Below are 23,729 nucleotides of genomic sequence, written 5' to 3'. Positions count from 1 at the left end.
CATCACCGTGTCCCAGCCCAAGTGAGCTCATGAGGCTCAGCTGGACTCGGAGACGTAGCACAGACACGTAATGAACACAACTGTCACGGAAAGTCTAAGAGGGACACTTGTTCCATGGACTGCCTGGACAATGAAGAATTGGCGTGCCACCCCCTCTCTCGCCCCCCAGCTGATGCCAAGGCGGCCGGCCGGCTGCTGGCAGATGAATAGTAGGTCTGTTCCAGCAGCTGCGCGTCCCGGTCCAGCGAAGAGAGTCTCTGGGAGCACAGAGTGCCCCACTCCGTGTACCGTCTGCAGAGGAAGAGAGCTGGGGGCAAAAGGATGGCCTCAGAAGGAGAGAACATCAATCTTCAAGTGAGTCCATCTTGGGGAAATACCCGTGGGAGGGAGAAGCGGGAGGGAAGATCCCCAGTTTTGGGGAAAAAATCCACCGCTCCTATCATTCACTCCTCAGTTTTGGCAGCTAATTTCCCTTGAAAACTCAGTGATGCTTTTTTCCTCTGCTCTCCTTTGAAGAAAAGGTAATGGCAGGATCTCTGCACTGTTCTGCCAGGAGCTGTTATGAGCCTTTTTCCAAAAGAGTGAGGGTAAGAGAAGAGGTATTACTAAAAAGAGCTGCTTTTTGGGGGAAGGAGAGGCAGCAGGGGCAGAAGTTAGCCTTCAGCTTTCAGAAGGAGGCAGCACATACTTTACAAGCTGCAAAAATCTGAGCTGTTCCTCATCTCACAAAGCCTTTCTCTGTTTGGCACAAAGTGCTCCCAATCTGGAGAGGAGGAAAAGAAATAAATACAGCAAATGCTGAGGGAGCACAGAGGCCAGAGTTTCCTATGTAGAGTTTATAGGGAAACAAAACTTCTTGGTGAAGCTCTTTCAGTTCTCTGTGTTCCACTTCTGACTGTTTGTGTTTTTTAAGAAGGTTGTTTCTTGTGCTCAGCGTGTGTTCTAGGCAAGGGCAACTGCCCAAGGGTTTGGAAAAAGAAACTATTAGAGATGAAATGGAATCAAAAGCCCAGATCACAAACAGCCATCAAACTTCAGAAGTTCAAGTCCAGATCCACACTTCAGACAACTCTGGAGAAGGGAAGAACATGAAATGTTGGCCAGGGCACAGCTTCCAGCCCTGAGCAGGCTGGCAGCAGGGTACAAATTTTGTAGCTGATTTTTCTGTCTGTGATGATCTTAACCATCCTTAGACTTGAAAGTGGGGAAGTCTACCTGGGGGTTCAATATTTGTTTCTTTGGCCCACGTCAAAGAAACTGAAATGGAAAGATTTGTGCCCTTGGAAATAATCAGTACAATTATGCTTAACTAGAAAGGAGGACTCAGGCACTGCGATCCTGCAGAATGTATCTCCACTGAGAAATGAGGTACAGAGCAGTTTTTGAAGACCTAGGAACAATTATGCTCAGATAAGAGACGTGGCACAGGTAGCTGTGACAGCTGGTGAAAATGCACTCTATTTAGGACTGGGGAATAGAGAGGTTAGGCTTTCCTGGAGCTAGATAATAAGGAGAAAAATACAGAATCAGTAAGCCAGAAACTGGGGGCAAAGGGCAGGGGACAAGAAAATTATGCTAAATAAAAGTCACATTAACTCCTTGAATACTAAATCATTCCACACAATAGAAAGTTTCAGATCTATTGTGGATTTGAAGCCCAGGTTTCATAGATGAAAAAATCAGCTTCACCAATTAAATGCTCATAAACTTCTGAAAAATCCGAGGTTTAAATTTTTCTCTTTCAACCCATCTTGAGGTTAAGTGAAGACCCGAAAGTGGTTCTCAGCATCTTCAATCTTTATGATAGTCAAATAAATAAGCCCAGAAAGTCAAAGGTTCCTTGAGTTACAAAACTGAAAAGAGCCTACCTATCTGTTTTTAGAGGAGGAAGATGTGGAGTGTTTCTATCCATGTCTACACAGGTTGCCACAAGAAAAATCTTGCTACTGACCAGAGATTTTCTTTGTGACACCTTACAGGGATTTCATGAAGTCACTAGACAGCACAAAATATAGGTGAATGCACACCGATTCCTGCATGCTTATGACCAGGAAATACACAGCACTAGCAGGGGAGGGAAAAAGCATTACATATGACCACATAATGTGATGGATGTACTCAATCCCTTAACCAAACTAATAGTAGTTTGATTCAGGCTGCAAAGAAGGTAAAGGCCTAAGCCATAAACAGGCTATGAACTCCTCTAGATTCAATCAGTTCTCTGAAAACTCACAGAGGAGCAGACTGACACAGAAAGCATTGATGCATATGGGCTTGGAACACCGATCATGCAATTAATACATGAATAGGGGGTGACTTTTCCAAGACTCATTTATCAAGGAACAAAGAAAGTTGGGGGTACAAGGTGTCTCATGCGTACCTTTACCATTGTATGCAGTTTGACTACGAGCCAACCACTTTATTCCATAAATGTGACAGCCTAAATGAGCCTTCTTTGAGCTCTCCTGGCTAAGCAGCCTGGCTGCATGGTGCTAATCTCCCCTTGAGCTGAGATGCTTCTCAAGGTTGCTTCTTGAGGCAGAGACACCTTTTACCAACAACAGATCTTTGGTAAGCAATTGATATCATGCATAACCTTGTAGTATGGTAACTTTGATTTGTGCCTTGGTAACTTTGATTTGTGCCTTGGTAGTTTTGAATCACTGTTCAGATGATTGTGCCGTACAGTAATAGAGTGAACCTTGCCAGTGAACTTTGTTAAGTTGCATTTTTACACCACCGTATTAAAACCAGTTTCGCTAATAGCTTTGATGGTGATTCTTTAAGCAATCTAAATCAGCCATTTGCAACAGATTGGCATAATCATCAGGATCCTAAATTGGGATTTGCAACACATAGCTGAGGCAAGCAGAGGGTCCTGGCAATGACGTGACTTGACTAGTGTGAGGTGGTGGGAGGAGTGATTAGTGGTGGAGAAAAAAAAGAAGTCTTTCAGTTGAAAGTACATTTAAAAGCCTCTTTTGAGTCCCTGCTCTGAGCACTGAATGCAGAGCAGGTGTCATCTTGGAAGTTTCCAGCTGTGGGTTTATGAAGAGCTTGTGGGAATGTGCACTGCACACTCTGGGGTGGTAACGCATGACTCACACCTCCTCAGAAAGCTCCTGGGTGGACTAGCAGGAGCAGTCATGAGAGTTAACTATGATACAATACAGAAATAGGAATTTTTATGTATAGGAAGAGGGTCCTGTGCCCAAAGCACTTGCACAGTACCTGCTGGCATTTCTTATACAACATGTGCGTGGCCACCCTAAACAAGTAACAACAGAATGAAAACAATGTGATTCTCTGGCCTAGCATAGGAGAGAGCTAGAAGAGGCAATCAAGATTTAAGAAGGCTCTAAAGAGAACTGATCAGTCCCCAACTTTTTTGCTTATTCTAAAACATGAGAACAGGAGCTCACTTAGCAAAATTGAAAGTCTTCATAACAGGAGACACTCCCTCAGCCAGCTTGTCATCAGCCTGTGAAATTTGCCATCTCCTGGACGAAGTTAGAAGGTCAAATGTTGGAGCAAACATTGAGAAGAGGTCGGGAGGTCCAGTAACAATATTTACAGTTAGGCAAGCTAAAAAAGGTACTTTTAAATCCCATAAGCCAATAGCAGGATAAAAATAAATATGCTTTTCAGTTCCCTACAGGCAACGGCACAATTGCTGACCAGACTACGAGTGATACCGTGCATTAGGGAAGTTATACACCAATTGTCTCTAAGTGAGACCTAGGACTCCTTTTTAACAGTAAGAAGTATCTCCTGTTAATCCACTTTCTCCCTCACAAAAATTCTCTTTTATGTGTGTTTCAAAGAAGTTTGTTTTCCAGTTGTGACTTCTAGGAAGACCAATAAAACCTCAAACTATGCACAGAAAGATGTAGAAAGGAAATTGTGCTGAAGTGAAAAAGCAAGCCACAAGGCTGTAGAGCAGCCTCACCAGATCTATGCCAGCCAGCACAAAAGATAAAACTTGAATTTAAATCTTTTAATTAAAAAGATTAATTTACCTATAAAAAAATAAAACTTCAATGTCAATTAATTTGAATTATGCATTTTTCTTCCCAGACGTCTTTATTTGTGGCTTCAAAGTGAAACTTTCATCTTCCCCTGTTAAGCATCTGCCATTAAAAAGAAACCAGGCAGGCAGACCAGTAACCTGATGAGATATAACAGAGTGCTTCCTGAGATAGCTGGGATCAGAAAAACACATTTGGGATAGAAACAAATAAAACAACCCAACAAGATCCCATCACCAATTTCTTTTAACTTCAGGAAATAAAGCTTTACAAATTAGAAAAGAAGTATGGCTTTGACAGTCACACTCTGGCTGATTTATCTGCACTTCTTTATGCTATTATTCCCCTGACTCTCGCCTCCAACCCTTCCATAGAGATTTGCAGGGGGGGAGAGAGGAGGAGGGAGCCATACAGGACAGTTCTTTTCAGTAGCAAAAGACCCATAAAATCTGTTTAGCTGTGTACCTCAGCTGCTGCAGTTCATGATCTGGCATCTTAACACAACCCCGTTTCATCGGTGATTTAAGCTAACGTACCAGACTTTGAATGGGAAAGACTGAGACAACATCCGTTCCACCACTCCCACCATGGCAGCAGTAACCAGGGGAAAGTCAGAGGATGGCTGAAATCAGTAACACTCACACATTATTGCTATGGCTAAGTCTGTCAGACCCCGAGATGAATATTCCAGAACAGAGCAAAGATTGGGCCTGACACGAAATGGCTCCAGAGTTTTATTAGGTTTGTAGTTTTATATTTTCTTATTCATGCATGGGTGTTATGTTCTGTATAAATGGGTGTTTAAGGGACATGCACCAGATGAATGTCATCCATATTTGTATTGCAAAAGAGGCTATATATTGTATGATGCGTCTTTCTTTTTGTAGTTTCTTAGTCTTTGGATAAAAAAATTTACAGTCCTCTGGGATGAGAAGCAAAAATAATACCTCACCATTTAGGGAATCATTCATACATCAAAAGTAAAAAGAGTAAACAGATAAAATAATCATTCTGGAAAGCAGACCCTACTCTGAAAATTTTTGGCAGAAACTGGTGAATACTTTGCATGCAAAATACATCTGCAGAAATAAAGACAGGTTTACAAGCAACTTGCAAGGAAAAAAGATTTAAAATAATTGGATAGTTTACTTCCAGTGCTCAGTTTTTTACCAGATCTACAGCAGGAAGATTTTAGACAGGCAGATAAATAGAGCTAGCTATAGGCATGACAGTGCGGACTTTTCTGAAATACCCACAAAACAAATGGAAAGTCCCACTTACCACTGTAAATCCCATCTCCCACATCCCACCTTCAGTCTAGGCTTAATGAGGGGATGCAAGAAGTGTGTTAACAACTGGGTTAGACTTTGGAGTTTGTGTTTTTTTGTGGCTTTAATGTGTGCCTTGAGGCTGTGATGTGCTTACAGGTTCTTGGTTTTTTTGTGGGTTTGGTTTTTTTTATTTGCTGGCTTCTGCAGCAACAGCCAGTTTGTGCTTTCCAGTGCTGTAGAACCTTTACTCTCCTTCAGTGATTTCCTAGAACAGTGTCAGTCTGATATCACCAACCATGGGGCAGTGTCCTTGCCCCAGTGGACTTCAGTAGCGTTGCTTGGGTTCTGTAATTTGGCCCGGATATTGACAGTCTGCATTGAGAGAGAGAAAGCCTTTTGGAAAGAAAATCTCAAGTGCTTACAAAAGAGCTGCTCCTGTGACATGCCTGTATGGTGTGTGCAACTCAGCCATCCAGAGTTTAAGGAACTTGTCTCACTGTATTTTTAACTAAACTAACCCTGTTACTACAGCCCCTCAAACAGGATCCCACTCCTCGTTCCCAGAGGTGCACTACACCATGTGTGGCATTCATTTGACCCTGGTAAAGCTGGTTGAGAGAGCTAAACTCGGAGGAAACTAACCACTTTTTGGCAGGGTTAGTGTTCTGGTTTGCTGTCCTGCAGTGAATCATACAACCGCCAATGACTAAGATTGTGTGGCCATGAGAGCATGCAGAGGCAGCAGGATCTCTCGTTTCAGTGGCAGCTACCCCTCGCTTCAGATGAGTTAGATGAAGGTCCAAGCCTGGGTCTAGCCAGTGGAAGAAGCAGGGAGGGCCCGAACAGTAGCGATGATTGCTCTCATTAGCGGATATCACTCAGACTGCAAGATTTTGGACTGCTACCTGAGAGTAAAGCCTTCGCAGGGCTAGCTAGAGGCTTAGGCAAGAGATTCACTATGCCATAGTTAGTTAAAAGGCAGGTGTGAACCAGGATATGATGCTTTGGAGCAAGAATGATCCTATGCGCTTCTCCCCCAGCCACAGGGACCTGCAAGTCTGATAGCATTACCTGTGCTGGTCCCAGGAACCAGTAACACACACTAGAAGACAGACAAGTGTGATCACAACATGTTGAAAAGGAGACTTTTCCTTACAGACAGTACTGATTGGTCCTTTGTTCTATAGTCAGATGTAGTGTTTTTTCTCTCCCCTATACATTCCTCCTGCCTGCTCTACCTGGACACGGCCAGCCTTCCCACTTCGGGTGAACATTCACTTATGCCCTTCCCAAACGTGGGGATGGTATTTTTCATCTTGAGGAACTGGACCACAGGTTTTAGGGTATTTGGGGGAAAATGAGGCACATATGGAGTCACATATATCCTTGGAGTTATCCCACAGAACTCAGACGCCTCACACCAGAGGCTGGTCTGCTCCCTCATATCCCACCTTGTTGAGGGATGGTGAAAGAAAAGTATCAATGTCTTTCGGAGAGAGCAAGCCTGGCACCATGCTGTGTACTGGACAGGCCATGTCCATGGCGAAACCCTGCATGTGAAGGTAAAGAAGGGAAAGAGGAGAAAGGGGCTGTTGATAGAGAGTATATCATATAGTCAGTTAGCTGGACTGACCCATTGGGCAGTGAATCCGCTCTCACTGAAACAATAGTTTCCTCCCAAAAGAGTCCTCCCACAGAAGAATACAAGGGACTGCTGTTAAATGGGATTCTTCTACTGGGTTCAGGGTTAAGGTAGGATTAAGATAGCCCTGCAGCAGAAAAAAAAGGCAATGATGTGCTGTTAGAACAGTCATTTCCTCAGATATATCTAAAAAGTTGCCCACCAAGTGCTATAAACTACAGAAAAGAGGCCGTGCTGCCAGAGGACACTGACTGCAGATCATTCAGGCCTTGGGCCTGCTGAGGGCGAAGCTGCCGTATGAGTGGTGCCACCTCTTTGGCCTCACAGGGATGAGGCATGCCCAGACCTCCCTGGGCTGCATGAGAGGCCATGTGGCACCAGACATAGGAGTTTCACTCAGACCTGGGGCTGCCATAACAGTACATAACAGGACATTTTCCCCCACTGCCTTGTAGGGCTGGTTCATTGAAGACCAGAGTGCACAGCACCTTGCCTCCATGTCCAATAACCACAGAGGAGCCAAAGCTCTGGTCACAGCTAGAAACGCTCAAAGTTGCAAGGGAGGGGAAATGGGCTGTATAAAAGTTACCTGAGGAAGCCCAGACATTTTTGAAGAGGAGATTGGGAGGGCAGGAGTCACTTGAGTTGGGGGGTGCTGCCACCTCTCTTGAGGTAAGGGGAGAGGACCCCAGAGGCTGGCAGCTACAGAAGTTTATTAATTATAACAGATTTCTGTGCCTACTTTATAAAGCTCATACGACTGAAGCAGGAAGAGCAGAGAGGGAGCAAGGCCCAGGGGGCACATGGTCTCCCTGCAGGGGTGGGGAAGAGGGTTAAGTGCCACAGGATCTGAGATAACAAGATGGTGCCTGTGCAGCGCCAGAAGCTGAAGGGACACTCAGGGCCTTCCACGGTAGGGGCCCCACACCCCACTGAGAGTGGTAGCAAGTCAGTGTGGCTACACTCCGTTCAGAGGACAAGGTCAGCCAGCAGCCACACGAAACCATCCCAAGACAACCCTCCTGCCGCCCCCATGCTGCACCGCCAGCTTGGCCTGTCCTGCTCACAACACCTGCATATCCACCACCAGTGGGACCCCTGTCCCCTCATTCCACCATCTTCTCCTCAGCTACAACCTTTAGGGGCACCATCTCTCACCAGATACTTCTTTTACACATTGAGATACAGATACATCTCACCCACACTGCATCTTACAGATCTGAGTGCACAAGGAGTGCTTTTTAGTTAGTAAGTAATTATAAACCTGATTATGGTGGTGGCAACACACAGTTCTCCTGGCTGGCCAACAGCAAAACTTCACACTGAGGCATCTTTGTGAGTGGGAGTCCTCTGCAATGTGAAGTACCCATTAAACCATGGCTAAACGGATTTTTGTGTCTTTTGCCAAAAAGTTGCCTCCCTCAGCTTCATTCCAGCCCATGCCTGAGGACTGAACCATGCACCTGCTTTACTGCTCACCCTCAGCTATCAAACAGGTATAGCACCTCCACTCATTTAACCACTAAAATGGAAGCTTTCAGCTCAAGTCACCATTTCTTAGTCTTTCCTGAAAAATATGAGTTAATTTGTTGTTTCTCTTCTGAGAACCAAAAAAGGGCGATGCTCCATGCATACAATAACAACACACAGAATTATGAGCTTCTCCAAGTACAAAGGGGTACATGAGCATTTTGACTGCCATTTCCCCATCCCTGGCTTATGAGTCAAATGTTTATAAAACTCTCTCTGAGAAAAGGCAATACAAGAAATGAGCTCCGCTACTGTAATCTAGACTGCCCCAGGTATGTAAACACATAACAGAAACATTTGAATTGGACACCAGAATGATGGAAAAGCTGCAAGATTCACATCACCAGTTACCATACACCTTGACATACTCCTTTGAACCAGGCGAGTTATAATTCCTTGTCAAATTATATGAATCAGATGTGTGACTCTCTAATTACAGCTGTGAAAACCATTATACTCAGGATCTTAAAACTTTCTATTCAAAATAACCCTTGAGGAAGAAATTTCTCACGAAGCTGCTTGGTCAAGGTTCATCGAGTGCTGGAAATTCTGGGGGAATCCTGTCAGGAGATTTAGAGAAATGAGAACAAGCAAATGAGGTGAGGTACCGATATGTGGATTGTTCAGGCTCTTTTTTTTTTAATTTAGGGTTTTAATTTTTGTGGATATTTATGCATATTTTCAGCAGTTCTATTTTTGCACTCACACAACTCCAAATAATATTTTTGGGAATTAAAAAAAAAAAAAGTCCCAAATTCACCACAGACTTTAGTTATGTAAGAAAAATAACTGCTCCTACCAAGCTAACAAGAGCTAAAGAGCAACCAATCATTCTTCTGTAACCTGTTTTGCTGAAGGAATGTTTCTTCAGAAAATAACAACACAACAATACTCTGTACTCTGACAGGACTTGTGTGAGAACAAAGTTCTGCTGTCCCTAGTTCTCCAAGCATTGTATAAATATCAGTGAATTTAATTTCACAATCCCCACATGGAGCAAGAGGTGTTTTCCTACCTATTTTACAGATATTAAGTCAAGACAGAGATGGTTAAATGACCACTGATGCACTCAAAGACACACAAGTAGAAAGTGAGTGACAGAAGCAGGAATGAAAGACTGAGCATCTGTGTTTGGATGGGTGGATTGCCATGGAGCAGCAGTGTGTTCTGTGGTTTCATCTCTGCTTCTCACTGACTAAATGCTTAATCTCCACTATTTTTTTGAAGAAATTGTTAAATATTGTTTTATTTAGTCATCAGAAATCACTCTGTTACTTCACACAATGTAAAGAAGAACATTAACTGAAGCTGTCAGTAAGAGATGATACACAGTTACTTCCCTGCTGAATGTACTTCAGCATCAACTGGAAACAAATTTTGACACACTTTCCAAAGTTCAGGCGCATAGCTGTGTTTGCACCTCTTTCTTGATGGAGCTAGAGTCATGCTCAGCCATGTTGGTATAGGAAGCAAACCCCAGAGCCGAAGCAAAACAAACTAAATTATATTAAACATAAATTCTGACTCAGAATGACCATACAGGTTCTTGATGCAACTATTCTACTTTAAGTTTGCACCTTTTCTTAGCTGATTCAAGATTAAATGTTCGTGCACATCCCTGTGTGATTTCAGGTTGTGGTCACACATATTTTGCTGACTGGAGCTGAAGCACTGGAGGGGGGAGGTTCATCTTCACCACCACTCTCAATTATTATTGCTGCCTCAGTGTAACTGCTCAATCACTCTATCAAGACTGTCTGGGCTAGGAACCCTCCATTACTAAAGTGTCTAAACTAATCCAGAACACTGTGAAAGAACTTATTTAGGGAATATGCAATTAAATCTTCTAAGGAAGAATTAAGTCCCCTGACTTCACAAGTCTGGACAGAGACAGAAATAGCAGCTCATTTAGATAGGCCTTCATCCATCTTATTGCAATGGGATAATTGTTTGCATACTTGGATCTTGGCTGGTCATGTTAGCTGAAGATCTAGTTCTTCTGGGATGATCAGAAGACCATGAGATACACAATCTGGGTTCTTCTTAACTTAGATGTGAAGAATAAGGAAAACAAACACAAATACAATAAAAAAATATTCCTTCGTAACATAAACGTGGGTTTTTTTCATCTTTTGTCCATAGTGATACCTTGACTGGCAATCCACACTGATCAGAGAGACATCCAGCAAAGGATTAATATGCTACAAGAAAATATAATATGCTGCTGTTTTCTTTTAACAGAAACAGATCTGAACTCCATCTTCATGTGCTAGATTCTTGGGAGCTGATTCTGGACCAGCTCCTTAGCCAGCCCCCATTTTTGGCATGCAGCTGTGAAAAAGTTGCCGAAGGGAGTTGTGTCAAAGGGCTTTTGCTTTGCTCTTAATGGCTCCACGTACAGTCTGAAGGAATCTGAAACGCTCACGAAATGTGGTTTCCCCTCTGGTGTTTGCTGTTCAGCTGGCTCAGCAGCTCAACCATTTAAAACCATTGTGAGTGGATTTAGCACTTGTGAAATAATGCTGGCCTATTCAGATTCAGACAGGGATGGCAAAGTCCACCAGCACAATAAAAGCCCCTCTCCCCTCCTTCTCAGATGAGGATCCAGGATGCAACAGAGTTTGAGGGAGAAGACTACTCCTATCCAGGTGCAGCTATACAAATCTTGGGGAAAAGAGATAGGGGCCTACCAAAATAAAAAAACTAACACATGCACAGAGGAGCCAGTATCTTCATCGTGCCAGAAAAAGAAAAGAAAAAAAAACAACCCACAAAACAAACACACCAAAACCCGACTACTTCAGTATAGGAAGCAAATAATGAAGGAGAGGAAAAAAAAACCAAACCAGGAGTGCAGCCCCAGAAGAGAGCTCCAGTGAAGTGTGATCCACAAAACAGGTTATGAATGTTAGTAAGCAAAAGGGGGATTACAGATACAGAGAACTGAGAGTCCTGGAGGTCTCCATTCCAAGAAACCAGAGAAGATGGAACTCCCCACTTCATCCTAGCCTGAGCAACTAAGTATAGCAAGAGATACGTTTCACATCTGAGCTGATCTAATAATACTAATACTAATAATTCTGCTGAGACCGTGAAAAGAAAGAGATAACTAAAGCTATCTCTGATGTTGACAGCGTTGCAAGCCCACGGTAGATCTGTATCTTTACACAGAGATTTGAACTCAGGACCAGGTTTAGACAGGCAGCTCAAGAGCAGATGGCAACAGGTCTTGGTGGCTACTAATTAGGTTAGCTTTTGGTTAGCGATGTTGAGCTGAGCAGCCCACTGTTTTATTTTCAACCCCCTCTGTGCTACCTTCAGCCACAAGCCTCCAGGCATATCCCTGAGTTATTGGACTCGGTCAGTTTTACAGTATTCACTTTTTTGGGCCATGGCAAAATGGCAGTTCTTTTACAGATTCCCAGGTGGGGGAACAGGCTCAGGGTTCGGATGAGGGCCAGCATGGTGGTGAACTCAGGTGTTTACAGCCAGGGTGGGGCAGGGTCGCTTTAAAGGCTTCCTCTTGCCTTACTCACACAATATACAAACAGGGACATTATCTCTCCTGTGGGAGCAACTGACTCAGATGCTTGGCCAGCTGCAGGGAAAGGTGTCTCTGTAGCCGCCAACAGCTAGCTAAAAAATAAAAAGATGCATCACTTTGTGGCTGCAAGTGATAACAATACATTCCTCTCCATTCTGATCCAAAAGCAATTTTTTTTTTCCTTTGTTCCCCTCCCTGTTTTTTCCTATCTGACGAGAATTTGTTTCTCAGCTAGGAGCCTAGTCTGTCTGTTATTGCTGTGCCTAACATAATTTTTATATTCCTCCCATTTTTTTATTTTACGTATGATGAGATGACTTATGAAAAGTAAAGTTCAGCCAACCAAACCTCAAAGGAGTTATGCAAAAGCAAGTAGCACTGAGCTTTACCATAAGCCTTGTACAATTAACCACGTATGTCCATGGACTTGATAAATCTGTTTATGAAGTACATTGAGGGTATATACTGGTGCAGCTCTGGCTGGAGCAATCTGAAATGATACTGTTCTCAGTGGCTATCCTTCAATCAGAAGACACAATCTCTAGCACTATTCTTGACCTCTCTGAGAAATAAGGGACAGTGCCTAGAGGACTAACTCCTCCAGCTGTATCAGCCATTTCCATACACATGGCACATGACAAAGTACTTCTTCATTTGTTATCATCTGCTTAGTAGGCATAATTGTAAGGCTGATTCAGCAGAAATGAGAGCAACACTTGTGGGACGTTTGTTTTAGGACCAGCAAAATACACAGGCTAAGAGAACACTGCTATTTACTGATCACAATCTTTGTATGGAAAGATCTATATCCTTTGAAGGCTGCCTTCTCCTCTTGGTGCATTGTGAAGGGCAGGTAGGACTCTGTGACTCCTCTTGGTTATGCTATAGATAATATCCTGTGGGCCCAAAACTGTGGGAATATTGTATCTGTTACCAAGCAGCATTCAGTCTGCCTTTTGCCCAAGGCACCTGTATTACGTACACAATCAACGCTAACATGTTGATACCTGTGAGCAAAGGGAAATTCACATTCTGTACTCAAATACTGCAGCAGCCAAGGTGTTAGAAGGATGTATGAAATTAAGGTAGGGAGGGCAGGGAAGGAGAGGAAAGTCTTCACAGCTGCCTTCAAATGTAGTGGGTGTAGCTGAATGAAGGCCTTCAAGGTGGAAGACTGAAGAGGTATCCTTTGAGGCAGTATATTTTCAGAAGGTAGATTACAAGGTAAGACATTTTCAAAAGACCCAATGAAAACAAGAATATTTGGTGCCAGGGTCAAGAACTGAGGAGAACAATTGTAACAATGTCACTAAATGTTTATCTTCTTCTCAAGTAGGGATAAATATAGAACAAGAGTCAGTGGTGATGATGATCATATTAATAAGTGGAAAGAAGTTTCTTTTGCCCATCTTCTCTGGTCATATCAAGCAGCAGCATCGGAATATCAGGGTGCCCAAACAAGATATGAGAAACTGTGAATAAGAAAAAAGGGGAAGACTGGCATTTGGTTGTGTTTTTTCAGAAAAAGACTGTAGTGACTGCACAGAAAAGCACCACAAAACCCCTCCACAGGGCTATTGCACAACACATTGACAATAAAGCTGAGCTTTTCCAATGACAGTGAGCTCTGCTGGAGGAGGCAGAAACCAGAAAAGTGTGATCAAAAGTGAATAAACTATAAGAATAAGCTCCTCCATCACTTCATGCTAGGTATGTATAACTGTTTCAACATACACCTAAAACTGAGAGCTAATATGATCTGCTTCTCTGAGCTCATACCAATTAATGACCATCACAGCCACCATGCTGCCTCAAACACAGGCATCCAGTGCCTAGTCTGCCCCACGTGGTCCAGGGTTTTTTCCCCCTCCTTCTCCCCTAACTCTTCCATCCTCCTCAAACATTCAGGAGTTCATTTGGACACAGCTTTTTGGCTACTCCTTATAAGAATCCAGTGCCAGTACAAAACATGTCTGAACCTCACTTGAAATCCAGGGCATTTGTTCTGCGTTAGCGGTTCCCACATCTTTTGTCCCTTGGTCACCTTGAAATGAGAAACTACAGGATAAACACCAGATAAAGTGACAAAGGAATCATAAGAAACGTCTGTTCCTGCAAAAATTTGTTTCCAGCTCCAGAAACTTGCATGTTCAGTGGCTGAATGCAAATGTGTTTCAGAAGAAGACTACATTTGCAGAATTTGGGCATTCAGTTGTCAGAGAAATGGTTATTCTGCTTTAATCTCCTTCCATTTCTGTTCTGGCCCAGAGGCATTTGCTTCCCCAACACAGTCTCCTAGGGAGGCCTCATTTGCTACACCCCTTCCCAAAGGTCTCCCAAAGCAATGTCTGCTCAGGAGATCTCTGAAAAACACAATTGTCACTAAGGGGATTTGGGCCTCCCTTTAATTTCTGCCATGCTGCACTATAGCTCCTCATTATAAAGTTAGCTCTTAAAGGTTCTTTGTCTCTGCAGGGTTGAAAGTTGCTGACTGAATGTCTGGGCCCAATTTTCCAGCAGTCTTCCTTTAACTGGCCAGTCTCAGCTATGCAAAGTGTTTGCATAATGCTACAAGATCATTCACATCCATCTTATTTAACATTTTGAACTTGTTTTCCAAAGGGGTTAATGAGAAAACAAAACACAGCCGGAATAGTCAGTCACCAGAAAAAAAGTACTAGCTTAATCTTTTAATATAGAGACCGAACAGCAGTTCTTTTCACAGAGGGAAGAGGACTGACATTTTTTTCTAATCTGAGAATGCAGTTCTCAGGGACAGTGTATGAGAAAACAGCAGTAATCTACAGAACACCCAGGAACAGTTGTTGAAAGATTCCCAGGGTGTTACTTTTGGCAGGACATCAGGTTCCAGTGAAACCCACTGAAAACACTAGACTAACAACAATAATAATAATATTTTACACAGATGAAGTGTCTTTCATCTAAGGGTCACAAGAAGGCTTCAGCAAATGGTGAAAGAGCTCCTTGAGGAGGGGTAAATGAAACTGATGCTCTGTAGATGTTGCCACTGATTCACTGATGTAGAAGATAGGTTATTGTGTACAGTGTTAGAGGGTACAGAAAGAAAAGAGTTAACATGTACAGGCAAGCTTGGGAGCATTCTTCGTAGTGAACTTGCATAGACATAGTAACCTATTTTTTAATGTTTTCAGTAAATCAGCTGCTGACATTCCACATACACAATTTGAGCACCTGTACACAAATCAGGTAACCAAAGATTACACTCTGAAAATACACAAAGTGCTAGGTGAGTTCGTGCACAGCTACTTGACTCTAATGTGAAATTCTAAATACTATGCTAGCAATTCCTGCTTGGCACGCTCCTGTATGTTTTCTGAGACCAGTCTGGGACTTTAAAAATATGTATAACCATGTACAAGTATATGAAGAGTTAGGGACTAGAAATAAGAGACTGGGGCGGGCCACTTGTGAACTGCTAAAAGTTTTGGATCCAGACCCATACTTTGCACTGTTAGTCCGTCTCTGGGGGAACCATTCCACAGTGCGGCTACCTTTCACAAAACCCAGGATGCTGCATCACTCTGTGCCACATATGAGCCTCAGCCTATACTTCGTATATCATACTGTGAAGTTGATGCTTGTGGTGTTACAGTGGCAAAACTTCCAGTGGAGATACAGCTTCTACTGCATGATTAACCCCTTGTGTGGCTTAATTGGATTGCTAATGAGTTTTTGGCACAAGTATATCATCAAATGTTGCTACACTGACCTTACCTAAGTGACCTTAAGAGGACAACATATATTGAGATAAGTGGTTCCTTTCCTCAGGGTCTCTCGGTGTATATTTCATATGAGGATTACATCTTGCTCTTTGTAGCCATTTCCAGAGTCAACATCACCCTTATTTCCCAGCCCAGCACTCTCATCAGACAGCAAAAGCTGTTGAGAAGTCATTGTGTCCCAAACACACAGAATTCCTACTCATTGTTTACATGAAGGAAATTATGTGAAATAAGTCATGTTTCCTCTGTGTCATAAGGGTAACAACAATAGCAACAAAAGTTTTGTCATGACTCCCCCAGTCTAAGACAATGACTAACAACCAGAAAGATTAGATATCAGGATGATCTAATAGCCTGCTGCTCCCAAAAGAGGGAGGCCCTGAGCCTTTTCAGCCTACGACCCTTTGCTCCTCCTTATCTGCTGCTCCCAGAGACACATCCCACCTTGCCCTTGCACTGGCATTTGCCAAACCCTTCTCACAAACAATTCTGCTCATTAAAGCTGGAGAAAATCGTCTATTTTTCTTTCTTTTTTTTTTTTTTTTTTTTTTTTTAATTTATCTTGGCTTAATGAGCTGAATTGGCTCAGAACAGAATCTTATGAAAGCAAGAGTACAAGAGAACACAAGGCTCGTAGTAAGAGCATTTACTCTGGACTCTTATTAGATCACCATAGCTACAAGGTGTAACCCTCAGAGTTATGCGGAAGACACTGTCTTGCTGATAGCTTCACTTTTTCGTATAGATGACCATAGCCAGTTTCTAACATAATTTGGTCAAATCAGGAAGGGGATTAGCAGAATAACTGGTGTAATTCAGAAGCTGTATTTGGGTACAAATGCAGAACAGAGAATAATTCTGGCCTCTTAGAGCTGTGCCATGCAATACCACAAAAGAATGAAGAGGGGCAATTAGAACTGATGACACACAACTGGAATAGCTTTTATGGGTTGAACATACCATGATGGCAAGGCATCACAGCCACCAAGAGCTGCACAATGCTTTACTCACTATCAGATATACCCACATGTCTTCCCTGTGGTTTGAAACAGCATCTATCACTGGGCTAAAACATACAGAAGCACACTAAGCATCATGAGTCACTGCAGAATTCAAGTCCATTTTCTCCATCCAGTTTTGCTTGCCCTGGACCCAGAGGGCACCTTGTCAGAATCCTTAAAGAATCTTCAACTCCACCCCCAGTGGAATGTCTTCACCTCCCTATAGATGCGTGTGCATTTGTTCCTTTCATCACTCAGTTTCTGCACAGAGATGTGTAACTGCTATCATTGGACACAGGTTAAAGGTTTATAAATTGGTCTTAACAGCTGTATTTGGAAGCTAAGTTCTGAGAAAGTGAACTATTCTCATCTTTCCAGATTCTGGTTTTGAACAACCCCATAGTTACAGTCAGAGATTTAGAGAGATTTTTGTAGCATTAAAAGAATGGTTTGGAATTTCTCGTCCAGCCATCTGCCCTCAGACTTAGCAGATGACTCACTAGCACTCACCTCCATTTGTTACTGAGCTAAAACTTTTATCTCCTCAGCTTCTTGCAACTTCCACTCTATCTTTTCAGGAGCAGAGCCTGTTGTAATATGAAAGAACAAATAATGGGGGAAGTGCAGCTCAGAATTCAAGTTTTCAAAAGTGCTTGTGCTAAATTGCAGCTGAGCTAATATGCACGTATGCACAGAGGCATTTGCACGCATAAATCACTGCTTGCTTACATCTGGCACACACGAAGAACACACTGTTTGGCACACTTTAAATGTGCTTCAACTACTGGACTGCATTCAGGTCTGCAGATAATTTTGAAAAAGCTTCTTTGTAGTCAGGAGACACAAAACCTTACTGAGTGTTTTGCTAATATTCTTATGTATCAAAGATGCTCACTGTTGCCTGCCATTTCCTGATGAAGTTTCTGCAGCCTTGCATTGATGAGATTATCAAAATAGGTGCTTTTCATTCTCGGGAAGTAGAAAACTATCTCCGTATCTCAGATGTTACTTGTTTACCCTGCTCAAGTTTGAAGCAGTACTTACAAGCAATCACAGTTCCTGAGCTTACTGCATAGTTTGACCAAACTCCAATTTCAAGGAAAGCAGCTACCTAAAGCAGCAAGTAGTTATACCATCTTATTCAGATCAAATAGTTTATTGCAGTCTCACAGAAGCTGCTCACCATTTTGCTTGTGCATTCAGCCCCAACTATGGAAGATACGGCCAGAGAAGTCTGAGGTAAAAATAGGTGCCACACCTAAACCGTTCTTACTGCCTTGTACCAGATTAAGGGTACATCAAGTACATTTTCCAGAGTGGTTTGTGAGAACCCATTAGTCAGTACAACATTGATCATAGTTCTTTACACTGTATTTTTTTCCCCTGTGAGTTGCTCAGATTCCTTCTGGGTCCTAAATGACAGCTTTTGAGAAAGCAGTATTTTTTTTTTACTCCTAACCTGGAAATTTACTATCTGCTCAGAACTGCTTTTGAGTTATGCAAGTCCAGATCTGTACTCCTTTCATAATCATCTACCATGGTAACAAATAGGGCAGCACTATGTCTGGTCCCTCAAGCTCTGTACTTGTGCCAAAGGTAACCAGTTATACTAGCATAATTAATTTTGATGCATTAATAACACAACAGCTTTTGTCTTTACCAGCCAGCATATTTGCCAGTAAGATTCATCAGACATAATTTAGCAAAGTCCTTTCCTCTGTTAACAGGGAGAACAATCCCTGAGTTTAAAGAACAGGGGAGGCATCTTCATTTAGGGATTAATCATCACTTTATAACTCCTGCAAAATTCACACTCCAGGCTCTGATTTAGTTACACACAATAACTGTGGCTTGCTAATTAAGAACAACATGGATATTAACCTTTCTTCTTTTAGGTTCTTGAATTGCTGATTTAAAACTTCTCGAGTGTGAGAAATGTTTCTAAATATCTGAGGTGTGAAATAGCAAGGACATTTGCATCTGCAGCCAAACCGACAGAGGCTGGAAAGAAAGGCATGATTTACATTCAGTACCTCAACCTATAACCTGGAGGACATCTGGAACTCTTCAAACACCAACCTCCACTCTATGAAAGAGGGACTCCTCTCCTGTGGGTACAAAGCAGATTCACCCTTTGACTCTATTTGTTGTCACTGAGGGAGCTTTAGCTTGAAATTATCCATTCCCTCCTATGACTTGTGTATGACGCAAAGCAAGAAGTACTCCAGAGACATGTGAAGCTGACACTTACAAAGCCTTTCTGAACTCATTTGAAGTCTTGTCTTGGACTTTCACTGGAGTACCTAACAGGTACTCTTGCTTTTCAGTTCATGTAGGTTTTCCCAAAGATCTTGAGACACTCTCTATTGTAAACTGAGATGAAAAGAAAATGGTTTCTGCATCTTACTTAAGAAAAAAAAATAGTTCATTTTTTATTTCCAAAGTAGATCTCAATTACTCATTTGTCAATCCCAATAAAGCTACTCTTATAGTAGAAGGAAGATAATTTACAAGGTTCAGTCCACCACATCTACTGGATGTTAGTCTAGTCCTTTACGAGTGGAGTTTGATAGTGTTTCTGAATGGCTGGCATCATGGGATGATACATCATCTTAGCTTAAGACATTTCTTCTGATCATATACTATTAAAAAATATGTGATTAACTTTTACTTCAGTGCTCTATAAAAATTTTTTATTTTCCTGATTCCTTTGAACCTGAACTGGATTTGATAGCAGGTTTGAATTATGAAATTTTATGCCAACTTTGATTCAGTTGCATCAATAGCCTTGAATTTTCCCCAGACTTTCACTTTGTTCACTCCTTTAATGCTACCAAGACTTGGTAATCCCTTTGTAAGTGCAGAATTCCTTTCTTAAGGGAGGGGGAAGGAAAAAAGGATTAAAAGCACACAAGATAACTTGCTGTACTAAATCAAAGCTTTCAAGAAAACGTGGCAGAGATGTAAAGAGGAGGCTATGAGAACCCTGGAGGCAGTGGCAGAATGCAGCATGTGCACAGGAGCACAGCACCAGTTGGGGCAGGCCTGAGGGCAGACATTAGGCAAATTAGGCATATTCAACCATGTCCCCATCATGAGAGGTTTCACAGGGAACCACATGACTCTCTTCCTATTGACTGTGATGAAGGGATTCTGAAGGTAGATAGTTAAATCATTTCAGCTGGGACATCTTCAGTGCATTCACACTGGAAAGGTCTACTCTTTCTGTTTCCTCAGTGTCAAGACACAATAGCACGTTGACTGAAAACTCGTTCTAAAGATGATTGTGGTATGTAGGGGTGATGGGGGGGAAATGGTCGTGGGGCAGAGTCTACTTTATTACTCAGGGACTTTCAGGTACATCTGCAAGACATGCACATTGCATAGCCCCATGCTGCGGTAGCAGAAACTGTTTGGGGGGTGGGTGGCGTCTTTGGAATAGAAAAAAGTGAATAGAATGAAAACCATTTGTATTGGATGCTACTATTAGATTTCATTGTGGTCTTTCTTTCTGTGGGATCCTGGATTCCCAAAGGAAAAGAATTGCCAGGAAGGTCCTTTCTGTGCATTTTCCAGGTGGCTACAATAACTTCTTACATATGGAGATGTCATTTCCACAATGCAGTGATTTCTCAGTTCAAGGATATATTCCAGAAAGTACAGACTTGCCAACTGTCCAGAAACACTAGGTAGTCCAAATGGGGCTGCTTCTTCATTTAACTGTCAAATTTATAGCTGATGTAAGAAGTGCCTTCTCTGTTTTCCTCTCCATTTCTAGATGTATTCCAAGGGATTAAATGCAGTTTTAAAAGCACTTATGATCTGTTAGCAGTAGTAGCCATCTCTTACCCTAGCTGTAGCTGGAAAAGCTACAGTGATTTTGCTAACATTCCAGTGAACTGATTATTCAGAGAGGGTATTTTTGATAGCAAGCCCTTAATTCTTCATCCTGTAGACCCAGCTGGTCCACAGAGACTGACATCATTTGACCACAAAATATAAGATACTAACCACTTCAGCTTTTGCCAGAGTATAAATTGATAGCTGAGCACTGATTAAAATTTCTTTTGGAATTTGTGTCCACTATATATGCTATTATTCACCAGTGGCATGCATTCAATGTCTCTACGCAATTAGCCAGTAGGGTTTTTTTCTATGGATATATTTGCCAAGATGAAAAACCAGAAAATATTTAAACCATTTCTAGTGTGTTTCCAACTGCTGAACTATGTTTTCTGAACCACATTGTTGAGTCGTGATCTAAATTAATGAATATTCTCCTGAGCAGCTGCTATTTAAACAGTGATTCTCCATTTTCTTTTTTGGTTATGAACTGTAAATCATTGAAGATTAACATGGTCAGGTGGGGCTACACATATGCACAATTGGGTTTGTTACAAAGCAAGTCATAATAGGCAGCCATTTCTTCCTCTCTCCAGGTTTGACAATCTAGTCTGGAATGATTTTATAGTCTTCTTTGGAATGATGAATATTCTTGAAACAAAAAATGTCCATCTTTCCAAATATATGCTGGTGTTGCTATTGCCAGTTTGACAGCTGTGACATAAGCAAATTTCACAAGAAAGTTTTGGTTATTGTTTTGGGGTTGGTTTTGTTTTGTTGTTTGGTGGGTTTTTTTCCCAGGCAGCTCAGTGTCCTGAAAGAGCTGATAATGAAATATTGAACAAGCATTGCTAACATTTACTTGGAGCAATATAACAGCTTATCTGTAAGTTCTAGTCAAAAAAAATCTTGATATGGAATAATTTTCCATTGGAGAAAAAGACAGTTCTAATAAATCTTTTCAGAACTGTGTTGACAGCACTAAATTTTTTGAAAGTTTTCTACCTAAATGTTTCAGAAACATTTCATCTTTTCATTTTGAAATAGATCTTTGTTTTGGATTTGATTGTCCTGGTATTTCATGTTACAAAACATTTAAAATATTGTTGGATTAGTTAAAACATTTTCTCTCAACTTAATATATATTTTTTTCCCTTTGACTTTTCTTTCCCAGACAATTTTGAAACACTTAGCACCATCCTTCCAGATCAGAACAAAATAAACTGAATGTAACCAAGTAATCAGGGCATATTACGCACTCTCCTCTGGATCAGAGCCACACAAGATCTGGATCAGTTACAACTTTCTGCTGAAAAGCTTGTCTCTTCATCTCAGGCTGCAGGGACTCACATACTCAGCTTTGGACATTCTCTAGTTAAGATTTCAGTGTCAAAGCATTGGCTATCACAACTGTAATCCTAGTGCTGTAAAACCCACTGAGTGTGTGGTCTTAGCAAATTCCATACTCTGTAGGAAGGTATCTTGAACAAACACTTCATACTTATAATACACTGATCAATAAAATGGAAGAGTTCATATTTTATGAGACTGTTGCATGGAGAACTGAGATTTTCTGCATAAAATATTGACCTTTCTTGATCTTGGAAAACAGAGGAAAAGCTGAAAGCAGTTAGTAACATACTATGTAATTATTGATTATATATAACTGTTGATTGAGATGCAGGTTTTCTCTAATCTTAACTATGCTACAAGAAATTCAATGATGATTACTAGAGCATGTAATTGAGGTTGTAACAGATAAACCCTGGAAAGAGTTGGATATTTACTGGACAAAACCAGCTACTGCTCAAGCTGTTCTGGCATATACCAAGAATCAATCCCTTCCTAATCTGTTCTCAAAAGTTTAACCTATTCATGCATTGCTTCAGATGGCTTTGGTATAGAAAAGTAAAGCAAGCAGAGGATTGTTTTGGTTCAGAATTTGACTTAGATAGTGGCCATGTCTATGGCTGCTGTGTTTTTGTGTTACTTTCAGATACGCAGATATCTCTGTAGAAGTTTGTAACCTACGGTTTGGCAGGGCAGGCTTAGCTGCAGCACAGCAGCCAGATGGATTTTGTGTGCTGAAGTCTGTTCGCCAAAGGAAGATGTGACATGTACTGGTATGCCTTGGGCTCTCAAGTAGTTATTTGTTCATGAAAAAATTACTATGCTCTTGCAGCCACACATATGACACCCCTCTGGTGCTCTTGGTTATTCACATACTTGAAAGATCCTGAAGAAAGTCATGCAATGCTGAGGCCAAGAGCTAAACACACCACCACCTTCAGGTGCTGTTCCATAGTTGTGTTCTGTTCAAGTAACCATTACAGAAAAAGACAAAACAGGAAGATCCTTCAGGTGGTTGAATACCCATCCAGCTTGTCATGCAACTACAATAGTATTAGTACAGTTCCACAGCCTTTTCAAGGGACATAAATCTGTTTAAGCCTTGCATAATCCTACTGACCAACTATTTACATCTTTGGAATTTCATTAAAGCTAAGTGAATCAATTAAATAAAAGAAACTTTTGATGTCAGGACATAATCAGATCTAAATGATACACTGCCTTCACTGTCTATTTAACTCTGCAATTTACTGTCATTTCAAGTCATGCTAGATTATTTATAAAGAGGAAAATAATAAAAGATACAGATATATGGGAGAGATGTTAGAATGTGTGCTGTTCTCTGGCAGGAAACTAAGCAAAAGCAGAGAAGTTGCTTCAGGGAAAATACAGCTTCCTTTAAAAAAATAAAAACCCAGCACTAAGAGAAATGTACTTTGCCATCATCACATGGCAAAGTCCCTATGAGCATTCTTGGTTTTGGAATCTCTTGAACTTGAACTTTTTGGTATCAATATCCTGATGCCGCAGAGCTGTTTGAATAAAGGTGTTACACAGGTTATGTGGTTAAACTAAAGAATTGACCAAGTCTAACTTTACCTCCAGTGTTAATAGATTGATAGAATAACTGCTGTATCAGCACCAGAGCTGACTCAAGTTTACCAGTGTACAGCGACACGCTCCAAAAGTTTAGGAAGGGTAACAGATACTCATGAGTCCTTGGGGATCACTGAATTATTCAGTGCCACCTTCTGTG

At 41.6% G+C, this 23,729-nt stretch overlaps 1 protein-coding gene across 1 annotated transcript in view; it reads left to right on the top strand.

Moving 5' to 3' along the window:
* Positions 1–219: 219 nt before the first annotated feature.
* NINJ2 (ninjurin 2) overlaps positions 220–23,729 on the top strand; it is a 49,780-nt gene continuing 26,270 nt past the window's right edge. The window contains exon 1 of the mRNA XM_056341637.1: positions 220–354. Coding sequence (XP_056197612.1) covers positions 322–354 — 33 coding nt within the window. The 5' untranslated portion in view covers positions 220–321. The remainder of the gene's footprint in view (positions 355–23,729) is intronic.

Source organism: Falco biarmicus, chromosome 5 (genome assembly GCF_023638135.1).
Source record: "Falco biarmicus isolate bFalBia1 chromosome 5, bFalBia1.pri, whole genome shotgun sequence".
NCBI lineage: Eukaryota > Metazoa > Chordata > Aves > Falconiformes > Falconidae > Falco > Falco biarmicus.
The sequence above is the reverse complement of the archived record's forward strand: the minus strand, read 5'-3'. Positions and strand labels throughout refer to the sequence as shown.